Source organism: Copadichromis virginalis, linkage group LG19 (assembly GCF_057382275.1).
Source record: "Copadichromis virginalis isolate Kocher_CV1m ecotype Utaka linkage group LG19, C_Virginalis_male_GT1.1, whole genome shotgun sequence".
In the NCBI taxonomy this organism is placed as follows: Eukaryota; Metazoa; Chordata; class Actinopteri; order Cichliformes; family Cichlidae; genus Copadichromis; species Copadichromis virginalis.
Window position 1 is genome coordinate 2,915,695 of NC_140636.1, and position 17,287 is coordinate 2,932,981.

Sequence of the window (17,287 nt, forward strand, 5' to 3'; positions counted from 1 at the left end):
CAGAACCGCACCACACAGGCCATATGAATAGATCCTGCTCTGACATATGGCATAGAAACATTTAACAGGATTCCTGGAAAACCCTCTTTTATCTGATCATGTCCTAATCAGAGGTGGTAAAAGTAAAGACAAAAAGTAAACCACAGATTGTATAAAACTGACAGACCATCCATTCACGATCCATCAGCAGAGGTGGCAAAAGTAAAGACATTGTGTACTTAAGTAGAAGTACAGATGCTAGTTTTTACAAATACTCCAGTAAAAGTTGAAGTACTGATTCGACTTCTTTGTCATTCTTGATAGAATGATAGATGCGCAGTGAAATTTAAAGTAAGTGACATGAATGCTAATTGGCCTGGAGAAAATGATTTGACTAGACCAGTGATCACACAAACAGCTTAAAAGTATGGAAAAGGGGGAGTGATAAAGCTTGGATTTGGCCGGCAACACCTGGGAGCAGACAGATGTGAGACCATAGATTTTCCTTATTGAACTTACTGGAGACTAAGTTTCATTAGTCTCCAGCCTCCTTCCTTCCATTTACCGTACAGTCTCAGGGTGCTGGATTTGAGGTTAAACCTTCCATACATGGTCAAGAGCTTCCTTGTCTTCCTTGTTCTTGATTTCTATCTCCTGTCAACACCTACAAGGTGTTGACACCCCGGATCTTGATCCTACCATTCCGCTGACTCTTCAGGACTTGCCTGACCTTTTGTACTGCAGGTACTTGGTGGTTGCAGCTTTCCAAGTGGCCTCTTCCTGATTCCATTTGCTTGTGGGATTTCCAAATACTTGTAGCTGTCCTCAATGTCTGCAATGTTGTCTCCCGGTAGTGCGATCCTTCAGTTCTGACTACCGTCCAACTGACATTCTGATATCGTTGCTGTATATCTTCGTGGTGTGGATCAGTGAATCGATGTCTCGTTCACTCCTGGCATACAGCTTGATTTCATCGATGTAGAGGAGGTGGCTGACAACTGCTCTATTTTGTAGTCGGGTTCAGACCTGTGAAGAACAGCAGTGGGGAATGGGCAACTCCTTGGTAGATCCCGCACTTGATGGTGACTTCGGCTATTGGTTTGAAGTTGGCTTCTAGTGCTGTTCACCACATCCCCACTGAGTTCCTGATGAAGACTCTTAGGATCCTGTTAATCTTGTATAGTTCTAGGCATTCCAGGATCCATGTGTGGGGCATCAAGTCATAGGCCTTGTAGTCAATCCAGGCAGTGCACAGGTTGGCCAGCCTAGTCTTGCAGTCTCAGGTGACTGCTCCATATACCAGGAGCTGGTGTTTTACGCCTCTGGTATTGGGGATCAGGACTGTCGGGCCATTCTCTGTGTTTCATCCCTTAGGAGCCTGTTCATTTTTGCTGCCAGATGCTCATGGAGTGCAATCAGCTTCTTCAGCCAGTAGGCATGAATCATGTCATGGCCTGTTGCTGTCCAGCAGCTAGATGTTTGCCACTGTAATGCTTACTGGACCCTGTTCAGGGAGTTTGCGGTGGTCTGCTCTTAGATCCACTAGCCACTGAGCATTGCCATTGTAGGTTGCATCCCTCTGACTTATGCTGTTCCAGTATTACTCTGTCTCCAGCCTTGGTGGTGCTGTTCTCATATTCTTCCCCTGCCATTGAGAGTACACCTTGGATGGTTTGGTGGAGTACAGCTGGTTTGTTCTCCTGCCCTCTATTTCTCTGGTATACCTCTTCAAGTAGTTGGCCAAGGCTGTGAGTCTTTGCTTGGCAGTTTCCAAGGCCTCAGGTATGGACTGCTTGCTGTACTTCTTCGGCACCTTCTTCATCACACCTTTCTGTAACGCCGATAGTTGGCCAACTTCCCTCTGTGCTAACTTGATCTTGGCTTCTAATCTCCTTCTCAATGTAGGGTACTGTTCCTTCTGGCTTTTCATCTTATAGCCAAGCATCTCACTGATTAATGCTGCTGTTGTGTAGATCAGCTGATTAGTCTCGATGATGGTTGCAGTAGGGATTGTACATAGTGCTGCATTCACATCTTCTAGTAGATCTTCAGAGGGTACTTCATGCAATCTTGGTAACCGGCTTCGTACGGTCCAGCTTTCCAGCTTTGCCATGATCCTATCTTTCAGGTCACTACTTCATACTTGGTGCCCAATCTTGGGTGGGGGTGATGATATCTCCCACCTGGCTCCCCCTTGCCATATCATTTGTGTTGCACCTCGTCGATCTCTATCTGTGAAACCAGTTCCTTCTTCTGAAAGTTGGAACACTAAGTTACTAGTTGTTTCACCATCAGTCTGGATGCTGGTTAGGGTTAGGGACCTCTGTGGCCAACAATAAACACCCCTCTAGCTCCACTGCCAGTCGGTGTTGTTTTCCGCCAATCACCACGCAGCTGTCAATCCTGCATCCTCGACCGAAGCTATTGGCTGAGTCTGTTTGAGTCTGTTTGAGTCTGTTTCTTTGGCGAGTGAATGGGCATTAATGAAGAAGCGCAGGCCACTCCTCTTACCCTGCTTTTTTTTCCAGATGTCTCCTCCGTCTACTAGGCCCCAGATTGAGGATGGTGACAGGACAGGACCAGGACCAGTAGTAGATTTGCATTACCACAAACAGGACAATGAAAACAGGAAAAATCCCACAAACTGCCATTTCTCATTATATAACTTCAGCAACAGCAAATTAATTATATTTAATACAAAAAAATGTTGTCAGAAATCCCTGAAAGTGCAATCAAACTAGGCCAAGTAAATGCCATCCAGTGGATGTCTTGATTGTAGGATCCAAGGGTTCAAGTAACTGTGGCTCTGTGCATAAAAAACATAATTTTCCCTGTTATTTCTGCAATACTCTTCTTACTATCCAGAGATAGAGCTACCTGTGTACCTGGGCACCTTAGTACCCAGGTACACTGCACCTTCAGCCTGTTCATTCCTTTATTTTTAAAGGCATCAAAAAGGCTGCCAGGAAAGCCAGCACACACTAGTGTCTCTATACATTACATCCTCTCATGTTTTAAATTTATCTGTGAACTATGCGAAGCTTCAAAATCTCAACAAAAGACAGTTAAGGAATTGCAACAGAAGACAGTTGCATTGTGTAGTAAATTTCTTGAGTACCACTTCAAAAAGGCTCTTTTTTCAGTGGTACATTTTACATTTGCTGAAGAGACAGTGCTTGGCATAATATTTATAAATCCTGTCCAGCACTGCCTTAATAATACAATAAATACAATCCCTTACTAAGGTTGCTATAGCTCAGGCTATAGAGCAGATCATCTACTAATCAAATGGTTGGTACTACTCATATGTGGTATGAGTAGTTTTTTCATGTTATGTACATACTAATATATATTCTTCTGACAGTTTTAAGTTGCAGTTTCTTTACTTTTGATTTAGGTTGCTCCTCTGTTTTGTTTTGTTTTTCTTTTTTTTTCTTAATGTAAAGAAATGGTTAAAAGTTCTACTGGCCAAGTCTAAGCTTATTACTGCATGGTGTTTTACAGATGCTTACACAGATGAAGACTTGATGCTGTACTGGAAGAGCGGAGATGAGTCCCTCAGCATTGATGATCGTATCTCCTTATCACAGTTTCTTATTCAGAAGTTTCATACCACATCTCGCTTGGCCTTCTATAGCAGCACAGGTATAAACACTTAACAAAAAATCATAAGTTCTTGATGCTTTTTAAATTATGTTTTTGTGTATCTATACAGGCTTGCACTTACTTACTGGGTACAGTCAACATAAAACCTTTCCTTTAATTCCACCCTTAGGATAAATTCGGACCTTTTATATTGGCTGCTATGCTAGCATGGTTTTAAGGGGGAGGTTTTTAAAGAATCTGAAATCCTCAAATAGTCAAACTGAGCCTAAGTTAAACTCATTGAAAATGAAATCATTTATAACAGTAAATAATGAAAAGTAGAAACAACAACTTTAAGTTTACAGAGGTAGAAAGACATCATGGAATTAGCCGGTAATAACAAGTCAAATACAACTGTCAATCTGGTGGGACCAATACCAAGTCTGGACCACTACATGGAGTACAAATTATTATCATATCTTCATGTTTTTATGTTTCTTTATTTCATGCTTATCTAAATAAGCATATGGTTAGCCCTGCTAAGCCAGGTCTCAGTAAGCACGAGTAAACAACTGTCTTTCACCTCTCATGTTGATGTTACATCCTGTCTGAGATGGTTCCGTTTATTTTCCAGTGAGTGGACGTTTGCTTTGTTTAGTATAGCAATTCTTCTTGATACTTCGGAAATTAATGAGATGATGAAAAGCATAAACGAGTGTCTGAATAGCCTTGCAGGCCCGGTATCTTACCAGTGATACCTGTTATGGCAGATACCCTCTAAATTGGTGCACTGGGTTAAATTTTGGGGCCTGGACAGTAGACCTCAAAGTTCTGTTACTTTCAAAGGGCTAGAGTAACCTGTAAGACCTATTTATACCAAAAGGATTAATACTCAGAAATATACCTTTACTGTTTCACAAACGATTAAAAATGACTTTAATTACAGGATATCAAATTGAAACAATTTAGCAGGAGCAAAGCAAAAGCAGAATCAAATAATAATAGCAATCACAAGTCATTGAAATCACTTCATTGCATTTTTTCTTTTCCATGTAATACTTAATATACTTTTAATAATTACACAGCATTTGAACCTTCAGTCAGCTATGGATACAATATCTTAATGTTTCATTTGTTTCAGGTAATTCTACTTCAGGTAGATTTGTCATTAATACATTCTCATATGTACATCCATTTTAACACAATTCAAATATAGAGGAATACTCACTTTTTCTTAATAGAACTTATATTTATTAAATTATACATTATAAAAATCAGACATTCTTTGGTGGCTCCTCCCCATCCTGCAAAACACACACACACACACACACACACACACACACACCTCCTAAGGCTGTTTCTACACAGCCTCTCAGTTAGACCTGTCTTGGAATCATTTCATAGGTTGTATTGGCTTATTTGTTATATTTGTTCAACTTTAAAATACTTGCCAAGGTCGAAGCTTGATCACGTGGCTGTAGCTCAGGTGGCAGAGCAGGTTAGCCACTAATCAGAAGGTCGGTGGTTCGATCCCAGGCTGCATCCTGGCTGCATGCCAAATATCCTTGGGCAAGATACTAACCCCATGTTTGCCTACTGGTGGTGGTCAGAGGGCCCGGTGGCGCCTGTGTCCGGCAGCCTCGCCTCTGTCAGTGCGCCCCAGGGCAGCTGTGGCTACAATGTAGCTTGCCATCGCCAGTGTGTGAATGTGTGTGTGAATGACTGAATGTAGTGTAAAGTGCTTTGGGGTCCTATGGACTAGAAAAGCGCTATACAAATGCAGGCCATTTACCATTTACCATTACAAGATCACTGCTCAAACTTAAGAATAAGGATGATTTACTAAACCACACAAAGAAACTCTGACTGGATGTTAAGCCTTTTCGTCCTGTCTCTGAGGTGATGAGAGGTAAGTCAGGGGGACTTCAATCTGTCTCTATCCCACCTTTCTTGATACAACCTATCTACAACCTATCCCCAGCATAAACTCTGAAGTTCTGCATTCTTTTTCGAGGCAGAAATGTTAGTGATAGTATTTCTGGATTTTAAAAAAAAAAGGTATAGAAATTGTTTAACTACAATAAAGTTCAACTCACCAAATACGGATTGAAGAATTTGAAATAGCTGGCAAGAGCCACCCAGAGGGTGTGATTTTAAAAGCATCACTTTATTATTTGAAAAATACCTTTCTCAGAAACCCAGGAGACTCATCTTTATAAATGTCTTTTGCTGCTGAACATTCTAAATTTTGCTGCACAAATAACGAGCATTCAAACATTACATATTACATCTGTCTGAAAGTCTTTACACTGGTTAAGCACTTAGTTAAGCACTGATTTCATTTCATGAGTTTTTAAGCCAGTGCGTGGGTTTTATCAGATGTTTCTTGCGGATAACCAGTGGTTTATAATCGAGGAAGGCCCTGTGGATCTTCCAGCTGTTTTCTCGAAGAAGAAAAATATTTGGTTAGGCTGCTTTTTGTTTCTATCTGTCACCAGGCAGTTTTTATGTTATTAAGTTAGAGGGCAAAAGTCATACATTTTGTTGCAGTACTTTAGAGGAAATAAGAAGCAGAATTCTTCACTTCTTACATCTTACACCTACACATTTGACACCTCATGCAAAATCTTGACATTTCAGGTAAGGAAAGCTCTGACTGTTTTACCACTCTGAGAAGGTCTCTTGTTGTGTTTTCAGGCTGGTACAATCGTCTCTACATCAACTTCACATTGAGACGGCACATCTTCTTCTTCCTGCTGCAGACGTACTTTCCCGCCACACTCATGGTGATGCTTTCATGGGTGTCATTCTGGATTGACCGCCGGGCTGTGCCAGCCAGAGTCTCCTTGGGTAAAAAGAAAAAGAGAGAAAAAAGAAAAGAAACTCATATCAAATGTTCTTTGAAGAGGCTCTGCATGCCTGAGGAAAATCTGTCTCTGTGGAATGTTGAAAGCTTGTTTTGACATAGCTCCACCAACTGGGAATACACACATACATGTGTCATCACACAAGCCTCCCACGCTATACCACGCTTACTTTTCTTTTGAATTATTTTCTGTATTGGGGCTGTTGCTGTACTTGTCACGCAGGCATCTGCTTTCCCCCTTACTTCTCTTATGGCTCAGCTTATCGCTCTTATTAAATTCAGTTGGTGGAGATGTTTTTACGTGACTGTTTGAAGGTCTGTTTTTTTCTTCTTTCTGCTTTGTGCATTTAATAATTTACAGCAGCAATTTAAATTTGAAAGTTGCTCAGGCAGTCCTTGGGCAGTCTATGCAGATGAAATTAACAGGTAGCTAATTCTGGTGTCTTTTCCTTTGAGAATTCTTTTAAGAGTACCTGACAAGTATGTTAAAAAAAAAAAAAGTAACACATAAAGCAGAAAGGTTGGTTCTCTACCTCCTATTAAATTGAAAAACAGCTCACTTACTGTCTCCAAAAGTTGATTCTGTTCATCTGGACGTAGCGTTTTCAGTGGGAGAAACGTTTCGTCATCATCCAGGTGACTTCTTCAGTCTCAGCTGACTGCAGGTTTCCCCAAATCTAATTGGGGAAACGTTTCTCCCGCTGAAAACGCTACGTCCAGATGAGCAGAATCAACTTTTGGAGATTTACTTACCTGGATGATTGAGCATGCATCAAGACGTTTTAACCCGCACTTACTGTCATTCAATGGATTTACCTACAGAATTTTATTTTAGCTCTTCAGCTAATATTGCCAACAATGACCAGTTTAACCTGCATTGGCTGCTTTGAATACATGCTGTGTGTTCAAATAAACACCTTTGGAATGCTAACACAACTTTTGAACAATTCCAGACCTTTTACCTGCTTAAAGACTTTCTCAGTCAGTTGTTTGATAACATTTAAGCCTCCAGAATTGGGGGGGGGGGGGGCGTCTCACCTCTCAGTTAAAAGCTAAATGTAACCAATTTTTCATCCCATAACTGTAAACTGAATAGGTTTTGGTACACAGCTGGAAAAGTGCAAAAATGTACCAGTGTCTAAAATTATATGGTTCTAGCCAAAATTCTGCAGCCACCCAATTTTCTAGTGTACATGCTCCCCACCTCCTCACTTCATTAATGGAGTCATTCTACTGGACTCCCTACATTAATGAGCTTCTCAAACAAAATGATTTTTAATAAAATGGACTAGAGAATAACCTTTTTATTAACTTTACATGACATTTAAACTAAGCCTATTATGGATTTGATTCCCTTATAATAAATTAAATGTTAATAATGTTTCACTTAAATTAATCTTTAAAGACCTGTTTAACAAAGGACTTAAAAAGACAAAATATATACTCATTTTGAATAGGCTGTACATTTATCAGTTATCTATAATTGACGTCTTCATCTTCTAATATTCTCTTAATTTATAAAAAGAATTTCCAAATTCCCAGTCATGTCCTCTTGCTACTTGTTAATCTTTAAGAAATGTCCCCATGCCACACAAACAATGTCAGCGATTGCTGTATGCACCATTTCATTTGGTTCTGTGGCCAACAGAACCAAATGTACTGATATTATAACTTCAAATGAAAAACAAGATGGAAAAAATCCAGACACGACCCAGCAAGAACTGTGCATGGTCAAGCTGTTTTAAGAAGCATTTTTCAATTCTATAAATATGGAGCTGTTAAAGATTGATACCATCAGTCGGAATGAACATGATAAGGTCTTTAAGCCACAGATGGTCCTTTTGAGAGATGAACTAACACACTACTAGTTTTGGTCTTTTTAAAACCAGGAAAACATGAAACAATTGCAAGCCTATCACTGAAGTGAAATGAGGCGAGCACTGTGTTGGATCTGAGGTTGCCGAACTCAATTCCTCACATTCCAAGCATGTAGGAGAAACTACTGTGACTTCACAGTATGCTTGGCAGACCAAATGTAGATAACATTGGTTCATTTTAAACAAATGAAAAGCAATGATTCATAGTTTAATGCGATTATACAGAAAATTGCTCATACTTTGCACCTGTAACACATTGGTCCTTTAAAGACATCTGGACTCATCCTGCTGTAAAAAAATGGAGGTATTAGAAAAATGAAATGACATTCAGGTTGGCTCTCTCTCTTGCAGTAGAGTATCTCTTCCTGTTACAACACACACTGGTGTTTTTGTGTAGCTTATCTGCGTAGCCAATTTAATTAAAAACTCGCTAGCAGCATGGCCACTTCACTCGTCTCTCCTGCACTGTCTTGCTCACTGCTTCAGATGTTTAGTTAGTCCTTGACATCCTTGAGTAATAATGTGTGTTTGCACATTATTCCACACCAGTTGATTAATCAACCAAAGACCTAGACAGAATTTTAATTCATTCAAAAGCCTGACACTTAGCCTTGTCCACCCCAGCTGGAAAAATCAAACAGTCTTATTTGTTGTTACCCATCATCCACCTAGGCTGAGGTTCTGTCCGAATTCTCAGACTTTGTCTCTGATTTATGGGGTCATATAATTGTTGGGGATTCTCTGTTTTCTTTTTATTATTATAGGGTCTTTACCTTACAATATAAAGTGTTTTGAGGGAAGTGTTATTGTGATTTGGCACTATATAAATTTAATTAAATTGAATTCTGTCACAGTCTGGCGAGAGCAGACTGTATGAATTGAGAAAAGGACCCAAAACGCAGACTCCAAGGAACAGGGAACAGAACTTGAAATGTTAACAAAAGGCGAGCCGTTTAATATGGCTGGTAGAAAAGGTACAAACAAAGGGCAAGGCAAACTGAAGCAAAATTAACACAAACCTAAACTGGGGAATCTAAACAAACAATAAGAAAAACCTAGACAAGAAACTTGGAAGCATGGCATGAACAACAGACGACCTGACAATCACACACTGAAAATAGAGGACTTAAATACACAGCAGGTGATTAGGGGAAGTGGGAACACATGGAGGAACAGCTGACTGACATGAGCCTAATGACAGGACAAGGGAAGTGAAACTAAATACAATGAACAAAGAACACACGACTCCTTCAAAATAAAACAGGAAACATGAGACAGACATGATAATACAAACTTGATAACATAAGACACGCAGCATGAAACACGAAGGTTGAGGGGAAACTTAAATACAGGGGAAGAAAACACAAGGAGTCTAATAACCAAATGAACTTAGATAACCTAATGAACAAAATAAACTCAAACTTAAAACGCTGGGTCAAAAGACCCAGGATCATGACAGAATTCAGTTGTTAATAGTTTTGCAATTACAAGTGGTTGTGAGAGATCCAACAAATTTCTAAAACTCACACTTGTAAATTTACGATGATGTTAAAACACCTACTATCATTGTAGGTAATACACTATACAAGGCCACAACGCACTGATGTATTTTTATTATTTTCTAGTTATATTTAATTTAAAATGATGATTTTATTATCTTCAGCATATAATCAAATATCCAGCCTTGTCATGTCACATGCATTGCGTGGCAATGGTATTGAATCAGGGTAATGCTTTTACGCCTGCACTTTTAGCTATACATAAGATTAGCTCCCTGACTGAAGATAAAAAAGAATTATGCTGTAGTGTCTACAATGTAATATGAAAAAGATGCATGCTAAGATTCAAACATGTTTACTTTAGTAAAACTTTGTATCCTGTGTCCAGGCATCACCACAGTGTTGACCATGTCCACCATCATTACTGGAGTGAATGCCTCCATGCCCAGGGTCTCCTACATCAAAGCTGTGGACATTTATCTCTGGGTCAGCTTTGTCTTTGTCTTCTTGTCTGTGTTGGAATACGCTGCTGTCAACTACCTGTCCACTGTCCAGGACCGTCGAGAGCGCAAAATGAGAGAGAGAGTGCGGTCTCAGGTTTGTTTCACTGCACTGATAAATCAAAAGAGAAAGTAATGTAACTAAAAAGAGGTTAATTCATTCTACTCACAAGGCACACCTCAACTCCTTCAGCTGTATCAAATGGCAAAACCTCCAGACTCTCTTCCCGAGTCACTTCACTTACTACAATATCTGTCAGGGTTTCTGTTTTACAAGCAACACCTCAAGAGTGCCAAAGAAATAAAGACAGAAATAAAGAACAGAGAAACAGTGAGTGTTTGTGGCCAGCAGTTTGTTAGAGTTAGTGAAATTTGTGAGATCTCATCCCTGAATGATGTTTAACAGTTGAATTATACATTTAGGGAAACCAAAGAACCCTGGCTAGGTGGATGGCACAACACAGAAGAGCTATCTTGTCAGGCCAGGACTCCGCAGTCTATTTACACCTACAGGCCAGTCTTCCAGTGATGAGGATGTACACATCTTGGACAGGGAGAAACGCTGGTTGGAACAGAGTCAGGGAGGTCTTTAATGTTAGAAAGGGAACGAGCATCACTAAGCTGAGGAGGAGTCACCATCCTACAGTGCTGTGATTGCAGCTTTTTCCAAAGTATCTCTCCCCCCACCACACTCCCTGCCATTGCATTCGTGGTTCTCTGTGTCTGGCGCTGGGTTCTCGGGTGAGTACTGGCTCACTCCCAGCAGCTGCTTGGTGGGGCCTGGTCCCCCTGGCTCAGTTGGGCACCTCCCGGGGTGTGGAGGGCCCTTGGATCTCAGGTCTCTGGGCCCGGGGCTTGATCTGCTCTGGCGTAGCCGTCTGCCTGCTGGAGCCTGCAGGCTCCTGTATGCTGCTCAGTAACATTCAATATTTATTATTTACTGTTACTGGTTTGTTGGTTGGTTGTTGCTGTGATTCCCCTACTCTGTTATTTTCTTTTTGCTTTTTTTTTCTTCAGCAGGTGATGGAGCAGATTTTTAGTGTCTTTTCTCTCTCTATCACTCTTCTCCTTTATTTTTCTTTATATCTCCTTCTGTTAACTCAGGAGACAGACACATCTCTACTTTTAAGATTAGACCAAAGTGCCTTGAGGCAACTGTTGTTATGAATTGGCGCTATATTAATAAAACTGAATTGAACACCTTGTTCGAACATAAGAGTGTCCATAAATGCACGTGGCACCAGGATGCTGTAGGCCGCAGGTCGATGATCGATTTTGTAATCTTTCCACCAGACCTGCGACCATATGTTCTGGACACTCAGGTAAAGAGAGGGGCTGAGCTGTCAACTGATCACCACCTGGTGGTGACTTGGATCAGGTGGCAGGGGAGGACGCTGGACAGACCCAGTGCACCTAAACGCGTAGTGAGGGTGTGCTGCGAACACCTACAGTGTGCACCTAATGACGTTAGATAGTCTTTCCAAAGCGATTTAAGTAAAACAAACATACATGTGTAAATTCATTCTGAACGATTCTCGTGTTTCCTCATTTTTCCAATCTCATAATATAGGGACGTGTTGGGTGCCCGGAAGCGTAATACAGTGGGGCAAAAAAGTATTTAGTCAGCCACCGATTGTGCAAGTTCCCCCACTTAAAATGATGACAGAGGTCAGTAATTTGCACCAGAGGTACACTTCAACTGTGAGAGACAGAATGTGAAAAAAAAAAATCCATGAATCCACATGGTAGGATTTGTAAAGAATTTATTGGTAAATCAGGGTGGAAAATAAGTATTTGGTCACCTCAAACAAGGAAAATCTCTGGCTCTCACAGACCTGTAACGTCCTCTGTAAGAAGCTTTTCTGTCCCCCACTCGTTACCTGTATGAATGGCACCTGTTTGAACTCATCATCTGTATAAAAGACACCTGTCCACAGCCTCAAACAGTCAGACTCCAAACTCCGCCATGGCCAAGACCAAAGAGCTTTCGAAGGACACCAGGAAAAGTATTGTAGACCTGCACCAGACTGGGAAGAGTGAATCTACAATAGGCAAGCAGCTTGGTGTGAAAAAAATCAACTGTGGGAGCAATCATCAGAAAATGGAAGACATACAAGACCACTGATAATCTCCCTCGATCTGGGGCTCCACGCAAGATCTCATCCCGTGGGGTCAAAATGATCATGAGAACGGTGAGCAAAGATCCCAGAACCACACGGGGGGACCTGGTGAATGACCTGCAGAGAGCTGGGACCAAAGTAACAAAGGTCACCATCAGTAACACACTACAACGGCAGGGAATCAAATCCCGCAGTGCCAGACGTGTTCCGCTGCTGAAGCCAGTGCATGTCCAGGCCCGTCTGAAGTTTGCCAGAGAGCACATGGATGATACAGCAGAGGATTGGGAGAATGTCATGTGGTCAGATGAAACCAAAGTAGAACTTTTTGGTATAAACTCAACTTGTCGTGTTTGGAGGAAGAAGAATACTGAGTTGCATCCCAAGAACACCATACCTACTGTGAAGGTGGAAACATCATGCTATGGGGCTGTTTTTCTGCCAAGGGGACAGGACGACTGATCCGTGTTAAGGACAGAATGAATGGGGCCATGTATCGTGAGATTTTGAGCCAAAACCTCCTTCCATCAGTGAGAACTTTGAAGATGAAACGAGGCTGGGTCTTCCAACATGACAATGATCCAAAACACACCGCCCGGGCAACAAAGGAGTGGCTCCGTAAGAAGCATTTGAAAGTCCTGGAGTGGCCTAGCCAGTCTCCAGACCTCAACCCCATAGAAAATCTGTGGCGGGAGTTGAAAGTCCGTGTTGCTCGGCGACAGCCCCAAAACATCACTGCTCTCGAGAAGATCTGCATGGAGGAATGGGCCAAAATACCAGCTACTGTGTGTGCAAACCTGGTAAAGACCTATAGTAAACGTTTGACCTCTGTTATTGCCAACAAAGGTTATGTTACAAAGTATTGAGTTGTATTTTTGTTATTGACCAAATACTTATTTTCCACCCTGATTTACGAATAAATTCTTTACAAATCCTACCATGTGAATTCATGGATTTTTTTTTCACATTCTGTCTCTCACAGTTGAAGTGTACCTCTGGTGCAAATTACTGACCTCTGTCATCATTTTAGGTGGGGGAACTTGCACAATCGGTGGCTGACTAAATACTTTTTTGCCCCACTGTAGCAGAGGCCCCAGTCTGTGAGATCTTCAACGCACACCACCGGCAGAGCTGCAACAGCATTCCGAGGGAGACTGGGGACATTGAGTCCAAATGGACCATGTTCAGCATCTTCATTGAAGCTGCTGCATTTAGCTGCGGCCGCAAAGTGGTTGGTGCCTGTCGTGGTGGTAACCCCCAAACCAAATGGTGGACACCAGAGGTGAAGGGAGCCACCAGGCTGAAGAAGGAGTCCTATCAGGCTTGGTTAGCCAGTGTGACTTCGGAGGCAGCTGACAGGTACCGACAGGCCAAGTGGAATGCGGCTTGGGCAGTGGCTGAAGCAAAAACTCGGGTGTGGGAGGAGTTCGGAGAGGCCATCGAAAAAGACTTTGGGACTGCCTCGAAGAGATTCTGGCAAACCGTCAGGCGTCTCAGGAGGGGAAAGCGGTGCTCTACCTGCACTGTGTATAGTGCTGGCGAAGTGCTGCTGACGTCGACTGAGAAAATTGTCGCGCGGTGGAAGGAATACTTCGAGGACCTCCTTAATCCCTCTGACATGTCTTCCGAGGAGGAAGCGGAGTCTGGGGATGAGGGGAATGACCCGCCAATTTCCGGGGGCGAGGTCACTGAGGCAGTTAAACAACTCCTTGGTGGCAGAGCCCCTGGTGTTGATGAGGTCCGCCCCGAGTTCCTGAAGGCTCTGGACGTTGTAGGGTTGTCCTGATTGACACGCCTCTACAATGTTGCGTGGAGATCAGGGGCAGTACCCCTGGACTGGCAGACGGGGGTGGTGGTCCCCATCTTTAAGAAGGGAGACCGGAGGGTGTGTTCCAACTACAGGGGAATCACACTCCTCAGCCTCCCTGGGAAAGTCTATGCCAGGGTGCTGGAAAGGAGAATTCGTCCACTAGTCAAACCTCAGATACAAAAGGAACAATGCAGTTTTCGCCCTGGTTGCAGAACACTGGACGAGCTCTTTATCCTCTCAAGGATACTTGAGGGCGCATGGGAGTTTGCCCAACCAGTCTACATGTGTTTTGTGGACTTGAAGAAGGCATTCAACCATGTCTACGGGATGCTACGGGAGTATGGGGTGTCTGGCCCATTGCTACGGGCCATTCGATCCCTATACAACCTTTGAAAGAGCTTGGTTCGCATTGCCGGCAATAAGTCAGACTCATTCCCGGTGGGTGATGGGTTCCGCCAGGGCTGCCCTTTGTCACCGATTCTGTTCATAATTTTTATGGACAGGATTTCTAGGCGTAGCCAAGTGGCGGAAGGCTTTCACTTGGGTGGCCTCAGAATCTCATCTCTGCTTTTTGCAGATGATGTGGTTCTGTTGGCTTCATTGGGTGATGGCCTCCAGCTTGCACTGGAACGGTTTGCAGTCGAGTGTGAAGCAGCGCCGTGGTTCTCAGACGGAAAAGGGTGGAGTGCCCACTCCGGGTCGGGGATGAATTCCTGCCCCAAGTGGAGGAGTTCAAGTATCTCGGGGTCTTGTTCGCAAGTGATGGGAGAAGGGAGCCGAAGATCGACAGATGGATTGATGCTGCGGCTGCAGTGATGCGGACGCTGCACCGGTCCTTCATAGTGAAGAGAGAGCTGAGTGTAAAAGCGAAGGTCTCAATTTACCAGTCGATCTATGTCCGTACCCTCACCTATGGCCACGAGCTGTGGGTAATGACCGAAAGAACGAGATCGTGGATACAAGCGGCGGAAATGAGTTTCCTCCGAAGGGTGGCTGGCCTCTCCCTTAGAGATAGGGTGAGAAGTTCAGCCAACCGGGAGGGGCTCAGAGTAGAGCAGCTGCTGCTCCTCCACATCGAAAGGAGCCAGCTGAGGTGGTTCGGGCATCTGACAAGGATGCCTCCTGCAGACCCAGGACACGCTGGAGAGATTATATCTCTCGGCTGGCCTGGGAACGCCTTGGTGTTCTCCCGGATAAGTTAGAGGAGGTGGCTGGGGAGAGGGAGGTCTGGGCTTATCTGCTTAGGTTGCTGCCCCCGCGACCCAGCCCCAGATAAAGTGGAAGAAGATGGATGGATGGATGGATGGATGGATGGATGGATGGATGGATGGATGGATGAATTTAAACAAATGGCACTGTGCTGTACTGAGAGCTTTTAAAGCAGAAGTTTGAACAAACACAATCCTTTCTGATAACAGTAGCTGAAATGAATAAGATTGGCACATTTACAAGACAGCTATCATTCATGCAGTGATCTTCAAAAAATCTGTGTTCCAGCTGCTCTGTCCTGGAGCAAAGATGAACTGTTGATATGTGGTGATGTTGCATGCAATAATGACTTCAGTTGTATTTCTTCCCTGCCAGTCACTGCCCTGTACCTGTGGTATTTCCCAAACACGAACCATGACCATGTTGGATGGCACCTACAGTGAAGCTGACACCAATAGTTTGGCTGGCTACACTGAAGAGCCCATAGTACCTGAGGAAGTACAGGCAGACATGCACGAGGTTTCTGATAAACCTGATCATATGGTGGTACACCTGTCAGTGAGTAGTGAGTCCACAACAACGAAGAAGAAGAAGAGCCTTCGTGCCCTCAACATCATCCAGAACACGCATGCCATTGACAAATACTCCCGAATGATTTTCCCTGGTTCATACATCTTCTTTAATCTTATCTACTGGTCAGTATACTGCTAAACAACACTGTCAGTCAAGACTGAGGCCAGTGGGGACATTAGCATACACAGATAGTATGAATGCTACATCAGTGAGACAAGGGACTAATTCTGAGTGCTGTTGTGCTGCTAAATCATTATAATGAAGGACATGAGCAAAACATGTCTTAAATGTTTCCAATGTGACTATGGGATGTCAATCAGTTAAAAAAAACAAAAGATATAAATTCTGTTCCAAACCACTGATGCTAATTCTTGTCGTCTCTTTTAGCTTTGTCAGTTGTCAGCTGCTATTGAAAAGGTCTTTGTACAAATTACTGCTATTCCTGGTATGATGAAGAAACCGTATATTTTGTATTTTAATTGTATAGATAAAGATACAGTGTATAGTGTCTGTATTTATGCCGTGAGGTATTGATTGTTTATTTATATTTATTGTTTTGATTTTTAACAATCATAAAATGAAAGTCACAATGAGGTGCATTGTTAATCATGACTCAGTTATTTTCATATATATATGATAGATAAATAATGAACTCTGATCATATTTGTAAGACAGTTATTTCAGCTAAAATGATATTCTGACCTAAGATTGAGGAACACACATTAAGAGTTCTCCGAGGTTACTCTGTTAGTATGCGCATCATCTTAAAGGCGAATAAGTGCTTTTGCTTTAACATGGATACCTGCTTCTATTTTGCTGCTGTCAGTTTCAGCATTTTCATTATATGCTGTATAGAGTTCTAGAAACAAATGTGGGAACAGCTCAAATGTTTTTGTGAAGAATGGCTTCTAAAAATATGAAAGAAATTGATTAAATACAAAGTGAAGCTGATGAATGTCAATATAGTAACATTAGTGGAAAATAATACATAATCAAAGTTCTCTGTAAAAGAAATCAAGAAACTCAGGATTCATGCCGTGGAAAACAATACTATGTATACCAAAGTTTCTTGTAATGTAACCATAACTGCAGAGATATTTCACTTACCTAGGACACTTGAACTAAAATTCAACGTACTAGTAACACATGACAAAGATCAAAGGTCTGTTAGTCAGTATTAGAAGTTGGGCTGATCATATAATGGCTAACTCAACAGTAACTCAGCTGTTAGCATCTTGCTGGTGATTGATCAACACAATCACATAAAAAAAA

At 42.3% G+C, this 17,287-nt stretch overlaps 1 protein-coding gene across 1 annotated transcript in view; it reads left to right on the forward strand.

The window, feature by feature from the left end:
• The window catches only part of gabrr2a (gamma-aminobutyric acid type A receptor subunit rho2a), a 76,975-nt gene extending 60,367 nt beyond the window's left edge, over positions 1 to 16,608 (forward strand). The window contains exons 6-9 of the mRNA XM_085441221.1: positions 3,484 to 3,624; positions 6,262 to 6,414; positions 10,195 to 10,403; positions 15,818 to 16,608. Of these exons, the coding sequence (XP_085297347.1) occupies positions 3,484 to 3,624; positions 6,262 to 6,414; positions 10,195 to 10,403; positions 15,818 to 16,153 (839 nt within the window). The 3' untranslated portion in view covers positions 16,154 to 16,608. The remainder of the gene's footprint in view (positions 1 to 3,483; positions 3,625 to 6,261; positions 6,415 to 10,194; positions 10,404 to 15,817) is intronic.
• Positions 16,609 to 17,287: the final 679 nt, after the last annotated feature.